The sequence below is a fragment of the Zeus faber genome (assembly GCF_960531495.2).
Source record: "Zeus faber genome assembly, chromosome: 6".
NCBI classification, from domain to species: Eukaryota; Metazoa; Chordata; class Actinopteri; order Zeiformes; family Zeidae; genus Zeus; species Zeus faber.
Genome location: NC_137201.1, coordinates 9,057,685 through 9,085,420, shown reverse-complemented (window position 1 = coordinate 9,085,420; position 27,736 = coordinate 9,057,685). Strand labels below are relative to the sequence as shown.

The 27,736-nt window shown below is 45.2% G+C and overlaps 1 protein-coding gene across 1 annotated transcript in view; it reads right to left on the bottom strand.

The window, feature by feature from the left end:
• tmtc2b (transmembrane O-mannosyltransferase targeting cadherins 2b) overlaps positions 1-27,736 on the bottom strand; it is a 105,353-nt gene that overhangs the window by 5,474 nt on the left and 72,143 nt on the right. The window contains exons 3-11 of the mRNA XM_080001764.1: positions 24,909-25,752; positions 22,800-22,914; positions 22,073-22,158; positions 20,274-20,458; positions 19,659-19,737; positions 16,259-16,380; positions 11,616-11,697; positions 10,017-10,131; positions 5,680-5,743 (exon numbers count right to left, since the gene is read on the bottom strand). Of these exons, the coding sequence (XP_079857890.1) occupies positions 5,680-5,743; positions 10,017-10,131; positions 11,616-11,697; positions 16,259-16,380; positions 19,659-19,737; positions 20,274-20,458; positions 22,073-22,158; positions 22,800-22,914; positions 24,909-25,752 (1,692 nt within the window). The remainder of the gene's footprint in view (positions 1-5,679; positions 5,744-10,016; positions 10,132-11,615; positions 11,698-16,258; positions 16,381-19,658; positions 19,738-20,273; positions 20,459-22,072; positions 22,159-22,799; positions 22,915-24,908; positions 25,753-27,736) is intronic.

Genomic DNA, 27,736 nt, shown 5'->3' with positions numbered 1-27,736 from the left:
CTTAAGCTTGATCATCGTACTGTGAAGAGATTTGTGGCTGATTCAGAGCACAGACAGGTTTGTGCAGATAAAGGCATAATGAGGAAGGTTTCTGCCAGACAAATTCATGGGATGAAGAGAGCAGCTGCTAAAATGCCGTTACAAAGCAGCAAACAGGTATTTAAAGCTGCTGGTGCCTCTGGAGTCCTACAAACCTCAAGGTGTAGGATCCTCCAGAGGCTTGCAGTTGTGTATAAACCTGCTATTGGGCCACCCCTAACCAATGCTCACAAGCAGAAACGGTTGCAGTGGGCCCAGAAATACATGAAGACTCATTTTCAAACAGTCTTGTTTACTGATGAGTTCCGTGCAACCCTGGATGGTCCAGATGGATGGAGTAGTGGATGGTTGGTGGATGGCCACCATGTCCCAACAAGGCTGCGACGTCAGCAAGGAGGTGGCGGAGTCATGTTTTGGGCTGGAATCATGGGGAGAGAGCTGGTAGGGCCCTTTAGGGTCCCTGGAGGTGTGAAAATGACCTCGGCAAAGTACATAGAGTTTCTGACTGAGCACTTTCTTTTTATATTGAGAACCTTTGGAGCATCCTCAAGCAAAAGATCTATGAGGGTGGAGGCAGTTCCCATCAAAAAAGCAGCTCTGGGAGGCTATTCTGACATCCTGCAAAGAAATTCAAGCAGAAACTCCCCAAAAACTCACAAGTTCAATGGATGCAAGAATTGTGAAGGTGATATCAAAGAAGGCTCCTATGTTAACATGTTACTTGACCTGTTAAGATGTTTTTGATTGAAATAGCTTTTGATTTCAGTAAATATGCTAATGCTGCAAATTCAACAAATGACCATTTTCAGTTCTTTACAACCAATACAATGTTTTGAAACGCTGTTGTGCATACTCATTTGGAACAGAGCATTTTGAGTTTTTTATTAAAAAAAAAAAAAAAAAAAATGAATTGGTTATCATTGGGAGGTTTGTTCAATAACATTCAAATTATACCCTAACAGTTGATGACTTGAAAATTATACTGACTGTCATTTGCATCGACTGTTTAGGAAAATCAGAGAAAAATATAATTTCCACAATAATTTGGAATGCGGTGTGTGTGTGTGTATTAGATCTCAATACAGAGCTGGGGCGGGGTATGAGAAATTTGTCTCAATAAAATGGTCAATGGTATCCTTTTCCGACTGTTTGCGACATTTTTTCCCCCGTGATTATCACCTCATATATCATTGTCAGATGAAACGGCCTATGATAATGGCTTCCTGACATTTACGAATGGACCGCAGGCTTTATTTCCTTTCTTTGCTGCTCGTGGACTAATCATGTGACACTCCAAAGCCAAGACAACAATTTTTTTTTTTTCCACGCATGTTTATGTGCGAAACTGCAATTGACTGTGCGAAATACAGTCAAAGCATATCAGAATATATTATAGATAAAAACAGCAGTGGATATTCAAACATATTCTCGGGCCGGTTCGACCACAGCCCTCCCACCCCCCGTGAAGACGCTCGTCTACAATCTGTGGCCCCCGCAAGAAAAACTCCCTACAATAACAGACAATTTTAGCATTTTTATTTTCAGCAGCCACAAACAGAGGACAGCAAAACCCACTAATAATCTCAGATAAGGATGAAGCTTCTGCTGTAATTACACTGTGAGATTTGGCTGCTGCCCCGTTCCACCTTCAGCGAGCGCTTAGCGTCTTTTGTTTTTTTTCCAGCGCTGAGATTTAGACGAGCGGGGATCCACGCCGCAGAATTTTAATGGGAACACCGCGTCCAATAATGGTTATTTTCCCACCGGCTGAACCGAACTGATCAATAAATCAAATAGGTGTGGAGAATTCGTAATGTCCCCGGGAGGAGTCGACTCTCGTCCCCCAAGACGAAGCACAAAGAAAAGCCTCCACACGTTCAGGAGCCAAAAACCAAGGCTGGCACCACCAACTGTTGCCTAATGTGTTAAAGCGTTCACTTGCCAGACAACTATTCACGTGGGCTTTGCTCTTAACTTTCTGAATGCTTGGATTAATATTCGACGTGGACGCCTGGATTTATTACTTACAAGGCCAGAGTCATTTTGAACATTTTTTCAGGTTATAAATCAGCCCCCGTTTGACCCAGCAATTGCAGGTCAGACCACAAACTAAGGCTCAGGGACCCGTTTTGGAAGTTGAAGATTGCCTGCTACTCAGAAAAAAAATGGTTAGCAAAGGTTAACTACGGCAGAATGGGGCCGTTGATGCGAGCGGATAACTCAATGTGACGTGAAAGGGCCGCGCAATTACGCCGACCCCAAAATTGTTATGTTACCCCAGTTGCCTGAAACAGAATCCCAACTTCTCTTGAAAGCCAACTTGTCATTGTCTGAGTTTAGTTGAATGCAATTAGAAATCTCCAATGGATGCATTCTAATAGATGGCAAAACAGATGCCGTGATAGTTAAGTTAACATTTGTATGTTCTTGTCATTATGTGATGGAAACCTCTAAGCCACATAGTAAGTAATGGGAAGTAGAGTTATTCTGTGCTTTAAAGAGATTCTGGAAAAAATGAAGCGCTTTGATTTGTGCCAAGCATTGATGATTGTTGATGACCATTGCCTCGCTGGGTTTACTGCATAAATAATGTTGAACAATAAATAACTAACTTGCAGTTAGAAGTGAGTTTCTGACCCATCGACAGAAAACAAATGTCTAAATTTAGTAAGAGCAACTTGTTATGGGGCTGAAATAGCCACGTTGCTGTAGTAACAAATCAAGCTGTTTCATCAGGGAGGGGATCTATGGCCCTTCTGCTTAATTACGAGAGCCTCGGAACCGACGCAGCTTGTTCATATGAAAGGCGTGGGGGAGGACACAGGATGCAGCCAGCGAAGATCCTAGAAATTTCAGGGCCGCCTGGTTTTCCTCTTAGTGCAACAGCAGCAGAGCTTCAAAAGACCTCAGGGTCCGCCCTTGAAGACCTCTCTGCTTTCGCAAACCCGGCTGGGCCTCCTCCACTCTCTATATCCGCACCTCAAGCCTTGGTACTCCCTACCTCCCCTCCCTGCGCTAGCTCGCACGGGTTCCACTGTCATTTCCTCCCTCAAGTCTTTCCTTGTGCCACACAGCGTTCCTCATTTGAGAGGATTTATTTTTCCCTCTCTTGTCGCTCTGTGACCGTGCGCCACAAGGCCTTGCCAAACCTGCCATACAGACCCAGAGGCCTCTGCCAGATGTGGAGTAAATTAAGGAGCATAAAATAGTCTGGTTTATGGAAGGGAGTGATCCAAGTAGAGATAATGACACAAAGTAGACATTCAGGTAATGAAGATATTATCGGAAAGGAGAGCTTTGACAGCATGGATGTCACAGTGGGTAAGGAAAGACCGATTTGAAGCGTAGAGCGATTTGAGGGAACTGAGCTTCTCTATGTCGGGAATGAAGGAACTTTCAGGAGCACAGCTCTTTAGCTTCTGATTTATTTATGATCCAGGGCCTCCCATTCAAATGTACTGTACGCACAATTTTCCAATTAGAACAGCAGAGGCACTGTCTAGGTGCTTGACTGCGTTTGCCGACTGCGCTGAGAAGCTCTGAAAACCAGAGCAAAAAACCACAAGAATTAAATATGTGCCACTGAGCCAAAGTTGAATGAAAGTCTTGCCATAGGAATTGTAATAGAGGAGGTAACCGAAAACGAAACGACTATAAATTAACCTAATTATTCATTCTGTATATGTATGAAAATATTGCAGAGAAAGTTCATCAGTTTCAAATGAAATGTCATGTTCTGATGAAGGCCGACTAGGCCGATAGATTTGGTTTTGTTTTGTTTAAATATATGTTTTTGGGTTTAGCACCACTGCAAGTGTTTCTTTCTAAGAAAAGCTGCGTCCAACTTCATGCATCAGACCCAAAATTACTGAATTCCTGCAACTGTCCAATACTGCTCAGAGAGGGACATGTGCATAAAAAAAGGGCGTTCAGAGAGTTCAGAAAAAAGGTTCACATATAACGACAAATGAAGATGGATTGGACAGAGGACATGGTTTATGTCAGAAACAACAAAGGGTTTATGCCAGAGCTGGACTGATACGTGTCCTTAATCATCGTTACGGCTCAGCTGTAAGCAATAGAATTGGCACAGGAGGGAGGCTGCTGAACAACAGTGACCATGTACGGCCTTCTGACTGTCTGTGTCTGTGTTTGGACTTGGATATCAAACAAAGTTTATAGACTCCCACAAGCCAAGAGTTTGTCGTGAGGAGATGTTTATGATCCGCTGCTAAAAATGACATGGGAAAGAATGCATTTCACAACAATCAATTTCACATCAGCGAACGAGCCAGCTTTTTTGAATGTAATGCAATAGCAATTTTCTCATGAACCGTGCATGTGCAGTTGATCTGAGTTGTACAGTGTGCTTTGTATGTTTAGGACATGCTACTGTGTAGTGTCATTTTGACACTTTTCACAAATATTGACACAAGGAATAATGAGCAAATGGCCTAAATTAAGGATTATGGATCTGTATTATCTCTGCCATCCAATTATGATGATTATGATTGATATGATTGTGATGCTCAAAGCCTGTGTGGACTCCCTTGCTTTCAAGGTTTATGTATTCATTTGAACTAAGTCAATGACAACAAGGTTGTTTTCACTGAACCAATGGTATGATGGTTTTGACAAGGGTCCATTAGAAATGTGAGAATATTAACTTTTTATGTCATACTAAACATAGTATAAGCGTTGTTTATATGCAGTGATCATTGCCTCGCGAGGTTAACTGCATGGATAATTGTGAATAATAAATAACTTGCTTGGTGACTTTCTCACCCATTGACAGAAAACAAATGTATGCAGTAATTCAAGCAGCACTACGTCATTTTTTTGTCATTCATTTGGCGCACCTACAGTTTCTGAGTTTAATTGCACTTTTACACCACTGTCATAAAACTCATTGCGGTGTTTAATTTATTTTACGGTAATTAAGGGAAACCCATATCAAGCAAGTGCCGTAGTGCTGTAAAGCCTAACTCACTTTTCCCGCGGGTTCGGTCCCGAACATTGAAGTTACATAGTGCAAGAACAGGCGTTCGGGGGGATGGGTGGGAATGAAAGAGGTGCCATTCTCCTTATTACGAGTCAGTGTATCATCAAAATTATTTTGAAACTTTTCTTATAAGTTAAAGTGACATAGTGTTGCTTTAAGTGACAGACGTGCTTTAATTTATGTAAGTCGATAATATGGACGTTGTGTCCTCAACACACGAGTAACCCCAGGCGGGATATATTCTCCTCCCAGCCTCAGATCAAACTTAAACAACTGGACTCCCACACTCAGGGATCTCATACACCAACCCTATTCCTTTTCAAACATGTCAAACTGACTGCGGAGTTATCATCAATATACTCTTTAATCTAACCAGCCCCAAAACTTGTGCCCCGGCCTCCCCCTTTGATGCCGGAGATGGATGTTGCACAAACAAACCTCAGAGATTAGTGAGAACCCCGCGCGTTTTCGGAGACCTCCGCCGACAATGTGAGCCATTGTGAGGGAAACGGGACGGGAAAATAATACCCAAGGAATGACTTGACTAGAGAGCCACCCAGGCGGTGATTGCAAAGTGTCCATCACAGCCATATAACGGTGATTACGGGTGATTAGCCGGCGGGGGTAGAAGTACTCACATTGGGTCTCAGGCTCGCCGCTTGTCCGTAGTACTTTTCCGCGGCCTCGTTTAGACTGGCTTGTCTGCAAAGAGAAAAAAAAGGACAGTCATCAGTCATCTTTATGGGCTGGACTTCAGACGGGGACCTTGAGCTCCATGTGTTTACCAGTTCACAGGGGTCACTGAGAAAATAACAGATGGGAATGGCGCTGTGGGAGAAGGAGGAACGATATATCGTCCAACATGCACAATGATCAGCACGTAGGTACCGTTCCGCTCAAATGCTGGTTTGACAAATGGAGTCCTCGGAGACACATTGTTGACAAACTATACACCGTCATAATATTTGAGTATCTGAACAATTATGTCTATTTTCCAAGAAAGATAAAGCGGATTCCCACACATGTCCGACACAGGCCGTTTTTTTAAGAACTTAAACACTCCGGAGTAATCAGGTGGCCTTATATTTCTAATCACAACACTACATCCTACCATGCGGTGCTGATGACACTGATAACGTAGACTAGAGAATGATGTATAACCTATACTGGCAGGCAAAGGGGCTTGTGAACAGATGGCTTGCCCGTATGTGTCCGGAGACCAGAGATATCTGGTTCCCAAAGACCTCAAAAAACTGCCACTTCCTCCATACCTGAATATGTTGCTAATATCTTGTTCCCTTTTACCCTTTAGCTCATTTTTATGTCATAAATAAAAAGTCTGCTAAAGGCAAATTCACCTTTGTGACCCAGGGGTGCATCCACCTTACTGATGGTAACAATTGTCTCATTGCAAACAGTTTAACATTGAAAAAGCCAAGGGCAGACAGCAGTGACTGGCAGTGGGGGCCATTAGTTTTGATGATGAAAGGGAGTAGGCCACTGGAGCTGTACTTTCATGTTGGTTGTCTTGGTCGATTAAAGGCTCTTTATCCATATGGTTTGAGCTATGAGACCAAACACTCATTTTAGGGATAGCTGAACCACATGACCAAAGCACACACAATACTTAAGTCGTTTTTTTTAACATGGTATTTATAAATCTTCTGAATTAAAGTTGATTCGTTACAATTTGTGGAGCCACTAACAGGAAAATTCCACATTCGTGCCATTACCTATTTTCACCTTATGGAAAAACTTTTCTTGCCTCCACACAAACCCAGGAGATAAGCCATTTAGCTTTCTTCTGCATATCTTTTTAAAATGTAAAATAGTGCATACATACACAATAAGTCCAATTTAACAAATAAACAAATAAACAATAAGGAAAATTGACGTAAGGCTGAGTAGCTGGCCTATAAATACATGCCAAACCAATTACTCCCAAGAAATGACACTTGATACGGTTGTTTAAATTTTGAGAACAAATTAGCCATTTAAGCTCCATATGTGAGCAAAGTATTAGTTTACCCACACCAGTATGAGCTGGTGGAGAAGCATGTGTCTTCACACAAAAGCCTACAATTGGAGAGGGATGAGTGAGAATGAGGGTTGGATAATTACTTATAATACTTAGGAATTCTCTTACAAGCTATTCACGTCATTCATATATCAACTAATTACTTGTTTACCATGAGCACACCACAAAGCTTCCCAAGAGACCATTTTACATTTCAAATATGATCCAAACACGAACTCAAGCTGCTGAATCGGACCTAAGCGTACAAATATGGGCTCTTGAGTCCAACTGGAACCACAACTACGAATTTGTATGCCAGGAGGATAATATTCACGGAAGTCCATCTTCTGAATAAGTTAAAAAACAACAGTAATCTAATTTTACAACACCATTATCACATTTATAAAACATACTATCGGAGGAATGCCACAGTCCTGCCAGACTATGGTCAGCGGAGATGCTGGACCTCCTAGGGCTGCACGGACTGCGGGGAGGAGGAGGAGGACAGCGGACGAGTGAAAGCCAAGAACATAAACCGCCGGCTGGGTTTAAACCCAAGTCCCCTGGGACCGCCTGGAAAGAAGAGACCCAAGAAAGAAGCAGAAAGAGGGGAGGGGGGGGATAGACTATGTGCGTATAAGAACAACTCCCAGAAGGAGAGATGCTTCAACATATTTCAAATCAACAAACCCCGCCAGTGGTCTTCCCCCTGTGCAATTCCCCCCTGGTAATATTAGAATGAGTTACTGACCCCGGCAGTAGACATGCGGATGTACAAATCACAACACTGACAGCATTGCTTAAGCCTGACACTGTTAAGAGATACTGATGGCTTAATGAATAAATAGCGCTTTCAACAACGAGCAGATATATGCACTGCAGCTGTTCCATCCTTTGAAAGACGGATGGACGTTTTCTTTTGAGTAAAGTGCACCTTGTATTCCGACAGAAAAACAAAGCATGGCATGGTTGGGGAAATGCAGAATTGGGCAATGTCTTACAAATAGTTGTTTTATTTTCATAGCAGAGGCGGATAATATATAATAAAGTTTCGATATAATCAGTTTGGATATATGGGGGGAAAAAATGGAATCTGGAAGGGAAAAAGTAGAGGCTTATGAACCCTGCTGTCGTTAAGTAGACCGATGTTGTCAGGACACTGCAGCCCGTCGCACTGCTGTCTCAACAGACTCCAAGCCATTGAAGGGAAATACACAGTTGGACTGCTCTATTAGGCTTCGGAGCTCACCTGGCATTAACTATAAACCGTTGTCCTTTGGACCAGGCCTGGACTGAAGTCACACATCGATTGTTTCAAGAAAGCAATGGGAAAAGTAAAAGGGCCCAAGAGGGCACGAGGAGATTTTTGCTTTGCACATGCGATGAGCTCTACATTTAATCGTTCCTGAATCCAAGTGTAGATTCACTTGCCTCCCCACCAGCCTCCTTTGCATCTGCGTCCAAGACAAACACATAAAGAACTTGAGCTGCAGAGGAGTGAGACCCCATGCCAGGGAGGTGGAGAGAGGGGTCACCCTGAGCTCTGCCTGGGTCTCTCTTTAGCAGCTGGGGGTCCGGACCCCGATAGGGTCTCTTCAACAGAAAGGGTTTCGAGCGCAGAAACCCTCCCTCCCACACACAAACGCACATAAACACACCCATGGACAAGGCTAGTACGGAGCAGGCAGCTGGGTACACCATCTTACAAACGTAAAGTAAGCAGCAAACTGTTCCAGTGCAAGACTTCAATGATTCAGGACACGCATTAATGGACTTAGATTGAATCATTTCCCCTCGGCAGACAGCTGTAACTCTAATGCGGATAACCTTGCATTTGCTATGATGTGTTAAAACATGGATATCTCTTCGAGGGGCAGAAAAATATTGCCGGCACCGACTCTTTTTTTCTTCAGCTCGTGCGGCAGTGTACTGTAAATTGGCACAGGGCACTATTTACAAATTTCCATTTGTGGCTTACGTTCAGAAACACAACAGCTTGCCGGTTCCAGAAGCACTCTCCGTCGGACTCGTCAACTGAACCTTTCACTGATTTGGAAAGTGCAATGCCATACGTGAGCCAGAAACAACAGACAGCAAGGCAGAGAGAGGGGGAGGGAGGGAGAGAGAGAGAGGGAAGAGGGAAAGCTATTCAGAGGCACATAGCTGCACAGTGCGCTAAGAAGAACCAGAAGCTCTCTGGCTGGCACTGCGGTGAGAGGAGCGGATTACAAGGTACAGCCAACCAAATCACACAGGCCAATGAACACTATAAGCCCCCCGGATAAACCGTACAGACGGTACACCTCCCTCTCTCATGCACTCACTGCCCGTGCTTCGCTTAGCCCACGGAAAACTGCGGCCCACCCATGTCATCTACAGCCTAGTAGAAGGGTCTAAAAATCTTGTTTACTCCCCTCTTACCGTAAATCAAGTAATACGATTTACGTTGTTTCCAATACAAGTACGGTAGTGAAAGAGCTGGATTCATTTAACGACAAAATTCTATTTCGCCTTTATTTTCGGGAGCAATAGGAAGAGAGGGGAAATATTGGGGAAGAGAGACAGGGAGTGTCCCACAGAAAATGACCACAGGCTGGGTTCAAACCCTTGTCACTGCAAGGCGTTTCGGCCCCATGGGAACACAATATCTAGTTGAGCCAGCAGGTCGCCCACTACTGCACATTTTTCAGGAAAGCCGAAAGAGAGAATATCAGATTGATATACAGTATGCACTGTGTCTTGCTCAATAGAAGTCCTGGCTAAGGGCAGAAAAAGGATTAATACAACTACACAATGCCTGGAGAACTGTGTGGCCAGCCTTGTATGTAAGTACTAGGAGACACTCTTGGAGCTGGGGGACTTGGAGACAGTGTGGGAGCTGGGAGAAACTCTAGGAGGCCTTGGGAACACTCCCTGAGAAATGGCTCCTCTGAAACCAGATTCCAACAGTCCACTCACCTGAGCATGTGGGCTGCGCTGAAGACCACATCAAACTCCCCGCTGTCGAGGTGAGCCGCCTTTTCTGCCATCTCCGCTGCTTCCAGGAGCCTCGACTCCTCCAACAAAAACTGTCCTGGAAGAACAAGGGGAGGGAGAGCAGCGCCGCTGTCAAAACGCAGAGGAACTCACGTGGATGGACAGAAGGATACATGGCCTGGATGTGTTGCCTTTGGCCGGGCTAGATAGCCTGCGCTTGTTCAACTTCAATAACCATCCGATGAAATACTAGATATGGGCGCGGCTTACCATCACCGTTTGGCCATCGCTCAGCTCCATTTGTTCAAATTAAACGATGGTGATAGGTACAGTATGTTCCTTGAGGGTGAAAAAGTTTGCTGTGGTTTTGCTGTGAACCTTCCTCCTAATGAGACGAGATGGTGGAATTCCAACAGGGTTGCGCGCCCAATAGCGGACGAGGACTAGGCTCACAAACCGGGGGAGAGGTTTAGAGGAGTGAATACCCTCTTCATTTTTACTTTGACCCACTACTCTGCTGAGATCCCAAACATCTGAGGGAAACCACGCACGTTCTCCGTAATATTTGCGGATGAAATGGAAGTCTTCACTAAAGACCCGATGTGAGGGTGGAAACTAGAGCTTCAGACTTCAAACCCAGACTGGCTTATATGGAAGCGAGCGTGTATTACCTCCAGGCTACGAACAATACCGCAGCTGTAGAGTGCTTTTCAATGTGGGTGTACATTTTTTTTTTTGTAGGAAAGACCTTCCTCCACCACCATAAGTTCAAGTTACTTGCACACCAAAATATCGGCTCAGGTCACAACGCTTGTCGGTGTGTAAACACTGTAATAAAGTTATTGAATTATTTATTAGGTAACAACAAATGCTTTTAAGGCCGCGTTAAAAAAACATCAGGCCACTGGCCGCCAGTCATTTGCTGCTGCATGCATACAGTCCAACAAGGCCAGCTGGTCTAGCGTCTGTTTAAAATGAAGATCTACACACTCCTCCTGCATTAGTCTTTCAAACTAAAAGATATCCCACCTGGTTCTCATCATACAAAGCTGTTAATAGCGGGCTGGTTTGTACTCACGAGGAAGACGACTCCGCCTGATTGATAACCTTAAGCTTGTGCTATTTTTACAGTAATTAAACCTTGTCGAGCTGAAGATGGAGCAACCTCGGGTCATCTATGACTCACAGGGAAATGACGTAAGGCGCGAAAACTCGGGAGGCTCGGTGAAACCGTGATCGTCACGTCCTCTGTTTCGTCCCGTGTCAGGGGGAACAACGGCAGGAAATGGAGTTAATCTTCTCTAAATGGTTGTGTAAATATCTTTCTGCGTTCGCCGTTGGTCGCTCCGTACATTTCCACCACATGCCAAAAGTGCAGTTGTGTGTCTGTGTGCTCACGTGCATGAAGAGCATCTAGAAGCGGCATTATCAGAAATTTGGATCCATTTTGCTGGAATGGCGTTTGGTTCAATCGTGATGTTTTTCTCTCCGAAAGTGGAATGGAAAATGCAGCGAGTGTTGGAAAACAATACGGGATGGAGGTGTGAGAAATTAAGTTGAAAGCCACTAATCAGCACTTACCATAATGCATGTAACAGTTGCCTTTTGTCGGGTCCAGCTGAATGGCCTTGAGAAAATACCTCTCTGCCTCCGTCTTTTGCCCCTGGGGGGAGGGAAGGGGGGGGGGACATTGTCAGTATGGCTCTACAAATGGATGCCCAATGAAAATATGACCGCATTTGGCGGGAAATACGTCCCCGTGTTCTAATTGAACGCGTCCCAAGCCGCAGACCTGACGTTACATTAGATCTTAATAAACAGACACGAAACACATGGTACCGCCGGTGTTATTCTTTTGGACATGATGTGTCATCCAGTCCAAGTACACAATGTCAGGCTTGGCACACGATGACCTCCCATGCACCGACTGAGGTGCTCACTCATGGCACACTTATAGACGAGGACCGCAGATTGGCCGCGTGTGTGGCCCCGACCACGCTGCAACACGGTAGAAACCTATGGAGAGCCTGCGGAGGTGTAGAGAGGGGTTGGAAGCGAGAGAAGCAGAAATGGAGACAAAGTGTCCCGGTTTGTGTGTGCGCGCGCAGGGATCCACAGCATGTGAGTAAAGGGAGAAGCGGACCTTCTTTCTCTTCTATTTTAGGAAAGTAAGGACTTTCGCACAGGGACAAACTGAAGCCTGGGGGTCCGCAGCATTCCCAGGGGTTCCACAGGTCACGTGGCTTGGCCAATCATAGCTCACATTGAGAACAGATGTCCAATCAAACACACTGAAAAAATATCTAACATGGGACACAATGACAGGTATACTATACTACTATGTTTCCCTATAAACATTATGCCAGAAGGCAAGGCATATTTAGAATTAGAAATGGACAAGAGATAAACAGACTTCAACCAGAGTGATAGAATCTGGAAATAAAGCAAATATACAACAGGAGAGAAAATTAGGCCAATTAATGCAACCATGTAGTCAAAGTGAGCACAATTAGTCGCTGAAGAACGGGCTCCTGTCCAATCAGAACAGTGTAGAATTAATGACTGTATACCTTGGCGGGGGCTTGCATACCCAATGTCTTATGGTCCAATAACTACACAACCTTTTGTATAAATATTTAAGTGTGAGATCTCTTGATGCGGACAGAAATCAGTCCAGGGCCAAGTTTATATTCAATACATTTGAGGGTATCCAAGGGGGCTGTAATGGTTCATGTCTGAAAAGCATCATTTGTTTGTTTTCATACTTTACTTCACAGACGGAGAGAAGTGTGCACTTGATGTGCAGCTGGTTTTGTAATAACACTGGCCTTTTCCTATTAACGCAACTCCGGCCAAAAGAGCTCACACACTGAAATGCCTTGCAGTTGTCAGTGGATGGATGACTTGGATTATGACACATCTGAGAATATTCACGACGGGCCGGCTGAAGCGGTCAGGATAAGGCTGGATTAAGGTTCCTTCTGAATACACAGTCAGTTTTCACTCAAAATGTCAGCGACAGGTGTGGATGCACATTCCCAGAAATCTAAAATCAAAAGCAAATGTCAGCTTAAGCACATACCGTATCACCTCTGAGTGATATGTCATTGACTTCAAGTATATCGCCAGTGAATTAAATATTTACTGTATCTGAAGAGCCGGAATGACAAACCATAAACTATAAATGTAGAGCGTCTTTCCTACTGTATTACTGTAACACACACTGAGATTCATTTGAGGTTGTTAGTCCCACTCTACTTCCAACACTTCAGTTACATGGGATACGCTCTAGAGTCTCTATGCAGCACTGGCTGCGTGGTGACCTTTGGTGATTAGAAATGGAGTATATAGAACCTGCATTATATTAGCTGAGGAAATTACATTTAAATGACCGAATCCAACCCCAACCCAAGAACATCGCCGCCGGTGTGCCCATTTCCCGAGGCCTCAGCGTATGGACAAAACCCTGGGGTGTCAGCGGAGGTGCAGCGGGGGGTCAGCGAGGCAGCGGCAGTGGCGGCGGGAGGGGGATGATAGCGATCTCTGCAGTATAACTTTTCTTTCCTGGTTCTGCTGCAAAGCTGGCCCCCACAACCTCCACACAACCTCTGCATATGACCGCCGGCTAGTCCCCGCTACCTGCAAAACTCCACCGCCTCAATCTTATCTCCACATCGCTTTATCTCCCCCCCGCTTCCCCTCCTTCATCTCAGCTTGCCTACCGCCAACTCGATCCCAATCCCAACGAACGTCTCCCACCATGATCTGACGCCCCTTGCAGTATTTCAGCCTCTCCATCGGTCGCAGTGCGGACGGATGCAATTGGTGAGCAGCGGGTGGAGATAGAGTGGAGTTGGCTGAACAAGTCAACATCCTCCACCGGCCTTGGGCAGGCTTAAAACGCTGCGGTCGGTAGACAAACAGGCAAAGTTGTGGAGTCGTTTCTTGAAGATGAAGAGCTTCTAAGGCCGTCCAAATAACTATGGCCTTTTCTCTGATAGTATAATTTACCCTCTGATGATAGTGGGGAGCTCTATGCTACGCTTTGCAGGCATCATGGTCAGAGATAAAGAGGGGCTCACCGCTGCAGATTCAAACTCTACTTTCCTCCCAAATCAATAACGCTTTCCAAAGTAATAAAGTGAATTTCTTTTCATGGTCCAGTGAATTTTTGCCCCATCTACACTTCTTCCCCTTCCAACCCAAGACTCTTCTTGAAAGGAATCGTTCTGTTTCACCCCACGGGAGCCGGCTTGCTAATACGGCGTGGTTTCAGAGAATTATCGATATCCAGGGGCTTTTTTATTCAGAAAGCAATTAGTGTTGTCTCGTAGGCTTGGTCAGGTTCACCATTAAATCGCCAGTCCCGATGGATGGAGTCGATCGCGATTGACATCGGCGACAGACATTTGAAAACAAAATGTATCCGGCAGGAAAAATCCGAGCATTGAAAACTGTGTTAGTGCAGTTTACCGGTTTCTGAAACTGGAGCAAAGAGGGAGAGAGAGGGAGGACGCTCTCGCCCTCTCCTCTCAGAGCTCTATAAGCAAATCTTGTTATTATAGCAATATATAATATAAGCTCATAGAGAAAGACTTAGATTTAGTTTGTTTCCTTAGTTTCTTTTTGACTCCTAACTCCTTTTTACTTTAGAGATATTTATTTTAGTTGGTTTCCTACATGTATGAAACAATTTTTTTTGTTCTTTCCTGTCCCTAAAAAACCTGTGTATCCATACTATCACACGTCTCCCAGTTGCTTTCCGTTGCTATGGGACTTAATTTAGTAAAAACTAGATGTTTTTGTGTGAATAACCTGTAAATAATAAACTGCACTTCTGGAACAGGGAGACCACATTTGACCCATTACATTACATTCTATGCACGCGCACCCCCTTCCCTGATAAAATCTCCAATTGAAATTGGAATTGTGCGCGATCGCCCAAGCCTATTGTCCAGGGATTTTTATTTGTAGTGGCAGCTGAGGTTGACGTGAAGCAGACCATTGGTCTAGCATGTTCTAACAGTAAAGTTGATGTGAGTCGACAAACACAATGAAGATTTAAGACCACAGGCCTACCTCGCTCAGAGTAGGTGGTGGTATTAAAGGCCCTGGTAATAAAATACACCCAAGAGAAATACTCCACTTTAGCTCTCTGGTTCAGCCCTTTAGCAAGCTCATGACAGTAACAGTCACATTTAAAAATGTTTCCACAATGTGGGAGTGGTCCAACACGACATAGATATATTTTACGATACACGCCAACTCTTACCTGTGAACTAATAAATACAAAAGTGAATGAAAAAAGACTTTGTTGCTCGACTGTAAATGAGGCCCTTCTCTAGTCCTCTGAGGACATGTCCTGCTATTCGGGATGTGGACGGTGAAAGGAAGGAGTGTCGGCCTGAAAAGCGAACAAAAACAAAAAAAAAAAAACCCTCCTTTGACCTCTGAGACCAACCCCTCTTCCAGTCGGCTTACATGTGTTCTTTTGCCGGTCGAAACTGACCTTCTCTGTTAAGTACGAAGCAGCCACCTCCCTGGGCTCTATCGGAGATCCTCCTCTCTAGTTTAGACCTGTCGCTTGTTTGGAAAATGACTCTGCGGCATGGCCACACCCACGTGAACTTTGGGACTCAGTGAACTGCTGCCAAACTACTGCCCCCCCCCCCCTCTGCAGAAAGACAGAAAGGCCTTTCCTTTCTCATTAAAATACAGGTCGTCCATATGGCCCCGCAATGATATCATCTCATTTGACCTAGAAAACATTGTGAATGTGGATTTGACCACGTAGAGCGCTGAGGATGTTTACCACGGGCTCCTCTATCCTTCCTGTGTCCAACAGAACTGTAACTCTCGTGCCAATCCCCACACTTACTTACGAAGACAAAGTGCGGCCATGACATGGGTTTCAATCAGGAAGCGCTGCTCCCATGGGAGGATGAGGACACCCTGAGAAACTCAGTAAGATCACTCCCCGTCAATGGCTTTCTGCTCTCTCTCTCCGTCGCTCTCTGTCTCACATACGCATACACATGCAGTCCATCGATTAACCGTCGAAACCTAACTCGAACATTAGAGCTCTTCAGAGAAGTAGCTGGATAGAGCTGATTATAACAGCCGAGGTTATAACAGTGACAGAAAAGAAAGGGTCAAAACAATGATGTGAAGAGTGGAAAGCGCTCGAGGGGGTGAGCTGTCCAGTAGGGTAAAAGTGATCTCACCGTCATGGCCAGCAGTTTGCCATAGGTCAGGTGAGCAGGGATGTGGTCCGGCTTGGCTCTCAGCGACTCTCGATACCAGTGTTCGGCCTCTTCCAGCTTGTTCAGCCGCACATAGGCCTCTCCTGTGACAGGAAAGTCAGCGGTCAGGGGTCAGAGGTCAGGGTGTCACAGGCTAAGGACTCACACATCTTCCCATTGTTCCAGTGAGAAGTCCAATAATACCTGCGGTCATGGGGAAGCCCCCTCTGGCTTCCCTCTAGTTGGGGTCTGACACCCTATACCTACCCAGCCCCCAATCTGACAAATCGCTGCACAAATGTCTACTGATTGTCATGAATGCACTGAAATCTTAAAGGAAAATAATGAGTCAATGAGTCAATACTTTAAAAAAATCATATATATTTTTCATATTTTTCAAATAACAGAGCATATTTTTAGTTGCAATGCGATTGCAACGCATGTTGCAATGGCGTAAGAGTTTCAATGATGGCGTTACATTTTTAGCAGTCAAACTGGGCAGCTGCTGTAGCCCTCAATAAACATGCTAAACGTCAACTATTGGTTGAAATGTGGCCTGTGTGGCTCTAGCTCATGCAAGAAATATTGTAAAAACACTGAGCCTATCCTCTAACCATAAAAACAATCAATTCAGATGTTTTCTTTTGGTTTTCTTAGGTGTTGGAACGGGCCGGGGTCTACACCAGGCTCGGAGCACTGCTGGAAAAAATAACCCGATTCTGGAGCGGATCATGTGAGAGGTAGTCTTGTCTGGAGTTTCTCTAGAGAGCAAAAGACAAAAGCATCAACACCCTCCGTGATCTTTCAGACATCATCCAATATCAGTTTAAGGAACCTCTGTCTGCTAACACCTGGATAAACAATGACCTAGTCGCCCTCGTACTTGTATTATTGCAAGACTTTGACATCACAGGCCTGTAATTGGGCAAAACACAGTCAAAACAATATTTGAACTGTCATTATGGGAAGGAGAAGAACTGAGGGTGTGCCAGGCACTTCACATCAACGTACAACGGGGCGAACAAGTCTGTCCTCTGGTCGCAAGTTTTTGGGGATTTCCGAAAATAAAAGAATGCGCTATCTGAACTAGAGTCGAGTCATACTTTAACTCTTCGGGGATGAAGAGTAATGCTTTCCCTGATAAGTATCGAAGATAAGCCACAGGTGGGTTCTGGTTACTCAGCTGTGTAATGACACATCTGAATGTGCTAAAAATAAGAACGCACGTGGCATCCAGTCCAAAAACCACCACCACCCTGTCCTGCTTTCACAACGGTTCAGACTCGCGCCTTTCGCAAACTCCTTGCCGTTGTAAAGTTGGAGAAGGTATTCGTTCAAGATGTTATCCGTCATTGCAGCTTGTGTTTCAAATTATGATATTTTAAATCCGCGATACCCAAGTCCCAGAATCAAACTGTCTTAAAAGAGTTCCCGGTCAGCGGCTCACGTAAAGCAGAACAAACTAAAAAAGGATTAAAGAACAATATCCCTTTTATAATCTTTGGAAGGGTCACCCTCCTGGTTTCGGCTTCGCGGTTGCGATGTGAAACCGGAGGGTCATCCACCTTATCAGCTCAGTATCTGTCGGCCATCTTAATGAACAACAGATACAGCCAGATACACTATAAAAAGAAAGTACACAGGGCAATATTAGCTCTTGAGCAGACTAGTAGCCAGTTTCACAAAAAATACTCTTTTCAGACGCTTTTCAGATACAGTGTCCAATGAATACAGTATAAGTTATTGAATATTTTACTGAAATGCCCTTTTCGGGGTTTTAAAAAAGAACGCTACATTTCAGTGGACCTCTGTCCGAGATGAACTCAAATACCAACGTGCAATTAGGAGTGACACTGAATCCAAGCGGCTGAAAACCGTCTCTCCGAGTGGAACATTCCACAGCCCACCAGAAAGAGCTGGAGCGGGACATGCGGGGGCGCAGATTACTGCCCTGGGTCAGACCCCCGACGAAAGCTTCCGCCGTTCGGAGCCTGACAAACGGCAGGAGCGGGGCCTGGAGACAAATATGAGTAGGTGTGCCAAATGTGCAAACCCACTTGGCGCAGAAACTGCGACACACTGAGTCGCGGTAATCAGAGATCTGCCTCCGAGAACCAGCGGAGCCACGTTTTGACATAATCTCTGCAACTCTGTCAAAATGCATTTGGCCCATTACTAAGTGAACCAAGGTAACTGTAAAGCTGGTGGTATGGCCTACGCCTGGGTAAGGATTTCAGGTTCATATTGAGAGGGAAGCTAAGAGAGAAAAGATAGAGAAGACAGACATACAAAGAGGAAAAAGAAAAGAAAAAGAACCCTCAGCGGGGGACAGGCTTTATGAGTGACCAGAACGAGCGAGTGGAACCAGTTGGTAGGACTCATTTACAGGGTGGCCACTGAAGATTTATATCTTGAAAATCACAATTTATTTTCAAATCCAGCATCTGTTGGCTCACAGCTTTAATGATGCCAGCGTGGTTATAATTGTCCTGGAAAACACTCTACAGAGAGCTCGACCTCTCGGACAAATACCGCCAACCGCTCTTTGCAAGAGAAATATATATATATATATATATATATATGTAAATAATTGTGGCTCTTTGCTTACAACTATGAAATCGGCGAATCTCTGACCGCCAACAGCCTTGGGTGCAATCCGAAGCAGAACCTCATTAGGAATGGATGTTGTCGTAGTCTGTTTCCAATGTGGGCTTTTGAAACTCGGACGTTTCACTCACAAAGAAAGGTTTGTCTGTCTAATGAAACTCACTGAGCAAATTGCGCAACCCTATTTATTTATTTATTTATTTATTTAATTTCCAATCAAAGCTGTAATTCTGCTCAAAGCTGGCTAAACAGTAGGGCGCAGGTCATGTGCATCATCTGCGGTGCTTAGAAACACTCACTCCGAAAATGGAACGACTTCCCAACTCCCGTGTTTCACCATTTTGCCGCAACCTGCGACTCCTACTGTATAGTATGCCTAGGGTTAGATGTCACTGAAAGAAATAAACTTAACTAAAATCAAAATCAGATCTTTAGCAAAAGTTACTGTGCTCAGTCTGCTGCTTCAATGCAGTCAGCTGGATGCAAGAAATGTGCACCCAACTGTAGCAAAATTGAATGAAGTTTAAAAATAGTATTAGAAATCAATACGTGCAAATCCATTAGACAAAACATGGCAGAAAAATGTCTGCTTGATGGAGATAGAGTGTGGTAAAGCTTAAGTGCATGAAAACCCAATTCACTTTCCCTTTGTTGAAATGAGTCCATCCGTATTTGGGCAAAGATTGCATCCAACTTTTAAGAAAAAATCGCTATGCCTTCAATAGACAGCGGCCTTTTACCTTTCCAACGCGAATAAAACAAAACCAGCACTTACCCATCATGTTGTAGAGGCTCTGAGGTGCAAATTGCCTCGGCATTTTCTGCACCGCCTCTTTATACACGGAGAGGGCCTCCTACGGAGGAAAGAAAAGAGGTGGGGGGGCGCTACGTATTAGACACGATGCAAAGAGAGGTCCGGGGGTTGGTGGGGGGGGGGGCAACTCGTCGTTCCACCCCTGCGCCCCGGAACCCCCGGAACTGTGAATGCCCAGCATGGAATTGAGGGGGTTGCTCGAGAGGCCGGTAAAAAGAGAGCCCTGTTAGAAAGAGCTCAATCCTCGAGTGTCACGGCAATTAAAGAAACATAGGGAAAACCAAAGCGGTGTCACGTATTGACTCTACGGTACAAAGGGGTCTAGCGATTCACCTCTGAATTGCATCTCACGCCTAAATGGAAGGAAAGACCTCGAGGGAATGTAAAGAGGCTGGAAACAGAGTCAGAGGCACCTTCTCTTTCTCCTTCACCAGTGCACCATCAATATATCAAATCCTCCATTAGTCCCGATGCACCATTATTAGCAGCCAAGTGAAGGTTCGCCGTAAAGGTCTTGGGGAAAAGCAGTTGATTTGGGGTCCTCACAAGTAGGATAGGCCGAATATCTGTCCTTACCTCCTGGTGTCCCTGCTCGTGGAGGAGCTTGCCCAGGTTGTACAGGCAGCTGGTGACGGAGCTCTTGTGGGCGTGGGGGTCCTTCAGGTTCTCGTCGGGAATGTCCGCGCAGGTGAGAAAGGTGCGCTTGGCCTCGTCCAGCCGAGCTTGGTTCATCAGGATGATGCCCGTGTTCAAGTAGGCCGCTGTGGGGAGCAAACGACAGCGGTCCGGGAGGGTGCACTGGTGATAGTACGACTTTGGACATGTTGCTAAATATTAAATGCATGGGGGTGGGGGCAATGATTGATCACCCTTGATGCTTTTGAAACTTCTTCTGTGCCCTTTGCCAGTGTACGGGGAATCGCTAGGCTTTCTGCTTATTCTCCCTCCACGATGAGATACAACAGAAAATCAATCGATAATGCAGTCAGAGAGTAACTAGCCTCTGCGGACCTCTTCTCTCTGAACTAGCTTCCATCCAGACAGGACGGTGGAATGAATCGACTCCATATTGGATCAATTTCGCGGGCTCACTCACTGATAAATATGCGCGTTCAATGAGGGGGGGTTTGGAACTCCATGGAGTCCAAGGGGCCTCCGCCACCGCCGGGTGTACCCTGACGGGTACCCCTAAATCTACAACAACCGCTCCTCATGCTGCTCGTCCAGGGGACTTTTGGGATTTCTATTTCAGAAGTGCATGTTGACTTCACACCGCATCGCTGAGCTACAGAGTCCTGCGCTGAGCTTCAGAAGATGATTTTTCATTTTCTATGTATTTATTATTTTACCTCACGTCGCTCGCCGCCCTTGGAACCTAAAAGCAGACAGGGAGGGAAAAGCTGGCGTTTCAAGCTGCAGCGCCCCGCCGCAAACCGCTTCCCAACGCAGGCGATGTCAAGAGAGAAAATCAATTGGGTTTTTTTAGTTTTGTTTTTTTTACCGGGGAGAGGGATGGCTTCTACATCTTTAATAATCGCATGAGCATTTGCACCAGATACATGTCATTAGAGGCAGCGGGTGACAGCCTAACCCTGTCAAAAACAATGAAAAAATAAAAATAAAAAACCAACACATTCCCACTGTCGCTTTGTCGTTCTGTCTTCGCCATGCTCCGCTCACACAGTCTAATTAATTAACCTTGTTATCGGCTGCAACAGATTGGCTAATTGTGTGCCGAATGCAAATTTTCTGGTCTAAACCGCGATTTCGATTAGGTCTATTAATTAATCTGGGGAAAGAACGGAAGAGACATTTAAAGGCTCTGTGTCTATCCGTCACTGGCTGATGCCTGGAACAATAGGGAGCTCATTTATGGTGTGATCCGCGGGGACTGTGAGCGCTGCTAATCAGGGAAAGAGGCTCGTAGACGCGGCGACTAGACCTAGCGCGACAACATCCGTGGAAATGCCGGAAAACTGAGATGATTATAGGGGAAGAGACCGAATGAGAGGGAAAGACAAAGAGTGACCACCAATACAAATACAATATCTGGTTGAGGTTAATGGGGGAAAACGGTTGACTTGACGAGGGCTGTCACGATCATAAAATAGTAGTTTACGATTAACTGTCATACGAATAATCGCAATCAGAAATGTCATTGTCTTATTCATTCATTTCATGACACTATCATAGTAAGAGTCTATAACTGCGTAATAATACACATCTGCCTCGTGAAGAAGAGTGCCGTCAATTTGGCCATATAGCCGCTGACCCCCTGCGGCCCTCGCAACGCCGTGGCCTGGGCACGGCAGAGTTGCAGAGCAACAGCATGGGCAGGAGATGGTCGATAAAAGAAAAGGAAGAGCCGTACTTACAAGCCAGAGTTGGCCGGCTCCCAATGGCCAGCTTGTAGTAGTGGAGAGCCTCAGAGAGCTTGTTGTTCTCCTGTAGCAGCAGACCTCTAGCAGAGGAACCCAGAGGACAGAGGAGAGTCAACTGGAGGGAGGGGGTTGGGTTGTTTCTAGTCAAAAGCCTCCTTTTAAAATTAGACAAATATTAAGGAGGCTTGTCGATGCATGAGGAAAGTCATAGATCGGGGCGTCTATGGACTTTGCCTGCGGCTGAAAAAAAAACCCAGTGATTTATTACAACGCTGTCTGAGAGGCCGCGCTCCTGGGGATAGTGCTACAAGACAGCACTTCCTCTGTGGGAACGCCGCTGATCAATGGACCAGAGCACACCAGCAGATGGGCACACACACACACACATACACACACACACACACACACACACACACACACACACACACACACACACACACACACACACACACACACACACACACACACACACACACACACACACACACACAGCCTTTACTTAGTAACAAAGACCGCTGTGCTTGAACCAACACACGAGACACATTAAGACACATTTCAACATTTTCAGGTCATGTTTTGTTTTGTTTTTTCTCCTGAAAAATCTCACACAAGACCTGAGCCACATGAGCTCAGGCATAACAAGAACCCTTATAAAGCAGGGATGGGAAGCCATATTGAAAGCCACGCACTTAGCCTCGACGTGATTGTTTTTCCAACTCACAGGTTATACAGCATGTCAGCCATGTTCCTGCGGTAGTAGAGGGCGTTTCGGTACGCCAGCTCCGCCTCGTCCATCTTGCCCTGGTTCTTCAGGACGTTCCCAAGGTTGCCCCACGCTGGCACGGGGACACGGAGAGCGTTAATTCGAAGTGATGGAGGACGGAACAGAAAAAAAAATGACAGCAACTCTACAGGGGCTGGATATCTACAAATTGACAATAATTTGGGGATGACTCTTGGTGCACTTACACAGGAAATATTGGAGAAACTATCATTAGTAGTGTGGACATGACTTGGCCTCATATCGCGATATAGATATCATAACGATACATCATCCAGCCCTACAACTGTATTTGTAAAATTATTGTCCAGTAAATTGTTATGCTGTAATAATACTGTAATAATTTTGCTGACATTGTAATAATGAGGTAATAACATAGCAATAAATTACTCATACAGCTCCATTGTTATCATTTCCCATAATATATGTATATCATATGTATACAATCGTGTAATTATTATATTATTATTGTATACATATTTATTCATCCTGTACAGCATATTCATCCATATTTATATTTTATACCCATAGCCATACCTGTGCACAGCGTTGCTTTTCCTATATTCTGTATATTTTAGTATATTTGTCGGATTCCGATTCTGATCGTAGTTCTAAAAAAAACAAAACATGGCTGGAATGAGCAGGTATTCCGCCGCCACGCGGTCACTCGCCGTCGTAGGTTACGCTTTGTTTCGTGTGGTTGGTTTTTTTCTGTTGGACTCTCCAGAGAGGAGGTGTAGCTCTGGCAGATGCAGGAGCTGGCACACATAGGAACACATTCAGGCCAAACAGCTGACACACCAGGGAAGCTTGGAGCCAAAACCACAATTATTTCTGGCAGAGCAGGTATGAAAAATAAGCTTTCTCTGCCGCCAACGATCTTACCGTTGATACCGCCGATAGCGTAGTGATTACCACTTATATAATTAATTTGCTCTCTGTGGCAACAGATTCAAGGGCGACGGGAGATAATATGATGACACAAGATGAATTGAAAACAAAATAACAACTAGACGGAAAAATAAGAATTATAAAATAATACACACAAAAAATTATAGAGGAATTTATAATGTATAATTATAATTATAATGTGTAATATTTAATATATAATATTAAAAAAAGACTTAATAGCCCAGAGAGATATATAAATATAAAGGCAAACAGAAAATGGTATAAAAATAATAACAAAAATAAAATAAATGACCATTTCAGTAACATGTCTTTGTATAAGTCATGGATTTGCATGAATAACTTTCACGTATAAAAGCCGGAAGTCCGTCCAGTGCATGCGGCGGCGGCGGCGGTGTTTGAGAACGTCTTCCATCCAAGTCCCACGGTCGAATATGTTTGTGGAGTGAGCCGGGGACAATGTCGGGGCCCGATTTGACCTGGTCTGCCAGAACAAACAGCCGTCATGGCTCAGCACCCTCTGCAGGATCTGAAAAGCTGACATAACGCATCCTGCTGCTACCCCCCCGCCCACCAACCCCTCTACAACAGGAGGTCTGGACAGTGAATCTGTGCCAGGCGACCTTGAATATCAATGCTGCTGAATATTTTATTCACCGTCTTTGTCGCCAATTCCAAAGGGTGTCCTTTCGAGTGTGAAAGGATATGAACTCTGATCACTGGCTAAGTTTGGTGGCTTTGGTGGGTTACATTGGAAGCCAGGGGTTAAAAGTTTAACTTCGCCCCAAACTAAGAAAGCAAGGATTGGCTTCCCAATTCCCACACGAAAATATTCTTATTAAACAGAATTTTGACCGAGGGGATCTTGCTCTGGAAGCTGAGTGTTCAACTTGTGAGTGTATATTCTGAGGTGAAGTGGATCGTTAAAGAAAAGACATCTTAAAACTTACGGGAGTTTTTTCAGCGAGATTGGACACGTTATCACATTCAACACCTTGCCTTAAGAGTGCCTCCTCGCGCTGTTCTGACACTCTAATACGGTGGTATTTGAAAGCCAAGAAGTGAGTGTATGCGTGTGTGTGTGTGAGTGTAATTGCAACAAAGTGCGAATGTGTCTCCGTTGGAAAAGCTTTTCCTCACCTTTAGCGGGATTGACATAAATCCCTGATTTGTAGAGCATCTCCTCGTTCTGCCAGTCCCGGTTTCTCAGAGCGGTCTTAATCCCAAACAGCAGCACCAGGGCCGCGCCGCAGCCCACCAACGCCGTCCTGGAGCACGTGCGCGGCAGGCGCACGTACAGGGACCTCATCCCCACGGCCACCAGCAGACAGAAGCCCATGCTGGGGAGGTAAAGCACTCTCTCGGCCACCACAAAGCCCACGTAGAAGAATAGGTTGGTGGCGGGCAAGAAAGGGACAGCCAACAGGCCTATGGAGAAGACTACCACGTTCTCTGTGGTAGGCAGTCCTGGCTGAATCCTGGTTTCATAGTGCTTTTTGGTACCGTTCGTGTGGGGTTCAGCGTGGGAGTTGTTTGTTTGCTCCTGGCCGTTGCAGTGGTAGCTGTGTCCGTTGCTGTTGCCGTTCCTGCCGTTGGCCACGTGCTGGTGGGTTTTGCCGTTGGCCTCGCGGCCCTTGGCCGCCTGCCGCGTCCGCAGGCCGAACCAGGCCAGCGCCAGCAATCCCAGATAGAAGGCCGCCGTGTGGAGGTTCCTCCAATCGGTCAGGCTCCGGACCAGAGGCAGGGCGTCCATGGACCAGTCGAAGCTGAGGGTGTCGGGGCAGAGGAGAAGCCAGACGTTCACCGCCGGCAGGTGTAAGAAAGTGAGCGTTCTGGTGAGGAGGGAGGGCGAGTCCGCCGCCGGGTTGTCAGAGTTGGAGAAGTTTGGGGGTTTGTTGCCCATCCAGTAGAGGCGGCCGGCCAGCAGTATCGCTCCGCAGGCCGCCAGCACAAACACGCTCAGCAACAGGTTGAGGTTTTTCCTCTGGAAAACAAATAAAACATCATTGAAACTTTCCGTCAACGGGAAAACAAATCAAATCATCTTCCTGTGAGTCGAAACGGCACAAAAACCAAAACCAAAACAGTATCTCGAGGGAGCGGAGTCAACGCTGATGGTTTGCCAGTGATTATGCCAGTAAATGTACCATTAAACTTATTTCAAATGTCTATTTCGGATCTCAGACTAACCCGGAAAACCAGTCCAGACAAATACAAAAGGAAAACCATAACACAATTATGAAACACAACCTGGAACAGAAGCTGTGCTCATACACAATTTAGTGTTGACCACGTGTTTAAACTGGTTGTAATAAACAGCTCTGGGACATGCTTTAATAAAATAATTAAATTCTGTGTTCCGAGTACTTTTATAGTTTTGTGTTTGGCCCATCTCTGAGCTTTTCTGGAAACCTTGGAAGCTGGAGGAATTTAGGTGGATACTTTATTTTCTTGGCTCCCCTCCACAGACACACAAAATATGTAGACAACTCACCTGTAGGATGCCACTGTTAAACTATGTCTCATAACTCTTTCCCACTAAAAGATAAATTAATAAACGGTACAGTTTTTGTATTCTGGCTAAAGGTCCCACGCACAGCATGATCACATTGGTCAAAACATAAACAATGAACAGTAAGCGGTCAATCAACACGCTTCTCCATAATTGCAAGAGATGGGAAAATCAAGATTTTTTTTTTGTACCATTTTCCTGCACTGGATCTTTCTTCCAAGGCAAAAAATAAAAAATAAAAAACCCTGCGAAAAGTAGTTTACTCACTTGGCATCTGGCAAAAACAGCAACTAACAACTAAACGTATTAATCTTACTCATGAGAGCGTTCACTCTCACACTCACACATTGGGATGACAGCTTTAAAACAGTAGACAACACATTTATTGGATTGATGACTTTGCAGCCCTCTCTTGGTGTCATACCATTGGCGGTGGGGGGTCGAGTTGTACTGAATAACGAAGCAGATAAACAAGCATGGGAACGCAGGATAGGCTTAAATGCAAGCTGACTCCAGCTGCTTATACTGTTTGTTTGCATCAGCTGCCAATCTTGTGTTCCAATATTTGTAAATGTGTGATTAGTTACACACTTTTGAGTCCAACAAATGCTTCTAAACCTCTATTAGAATTGGACTTGGTGTACATTACGAGGCTTCTGTACAAAGTGACTTTGCGACTTAGCCAGAGGAGCCGGGGAGCAAACCGGCAATCTTCCTAGATTACTAGACGACCTGCTCTTATTTCATTACTCTACTTAACGGGCTGGCCCATTTAAGCAGCCGATCCCTCCACCGAACCCTGCATCCATCTGTTGGGCTCCACTCTTCTATCCAAGACGATTTTAGAGAGAAAAGAGTTGTCTGTCAGAAATACCAGTTAATGGTCTTCTTGGTTTATAATCGGTACCAGCTTTGGAAAAACCCCATCAGTTTGCTATGCCCAGAAAGACCAACTATTCTTAAGAACTTTTGGACCTTTCGACGAAATCACCACATGCCACCACCCTGGAAGCAGGGAGTCTCATACCTGCACTTTGGCGTTGCTGTTTGACTTCCTTATTGTAAAAGTTGCATAGAATAAATCACTGAGAATAATGTGCGTCACATAAGGCAACACTATTTGAACAATCTTTAATCGTCACACCACACCACATGCACGCACATGCTTTGGATGGGGGCTGGTGAAATGAGGCCTCTGCGTCTAACCCATCCTGGCTTGTCCTTCATGGGGGCACAGCCAGGAGCAGTGGGCAGCATTCGTGGATGTGCCCGGGGACACATCCTGGTGATGATGTGTGCATGTTTTTGGGGGGGGGTCCTTACTGATGTTAGGGGAAGGAAACCCCATGTGAGCACGGGGAGAACATAAAACCTCCACGCAGAAAGGCTCCTATTTGGGAGATAACCCGCCGGAGCACAGTGCCAACAGCGCTCCAGGCGGGAATCGAACCCAGGG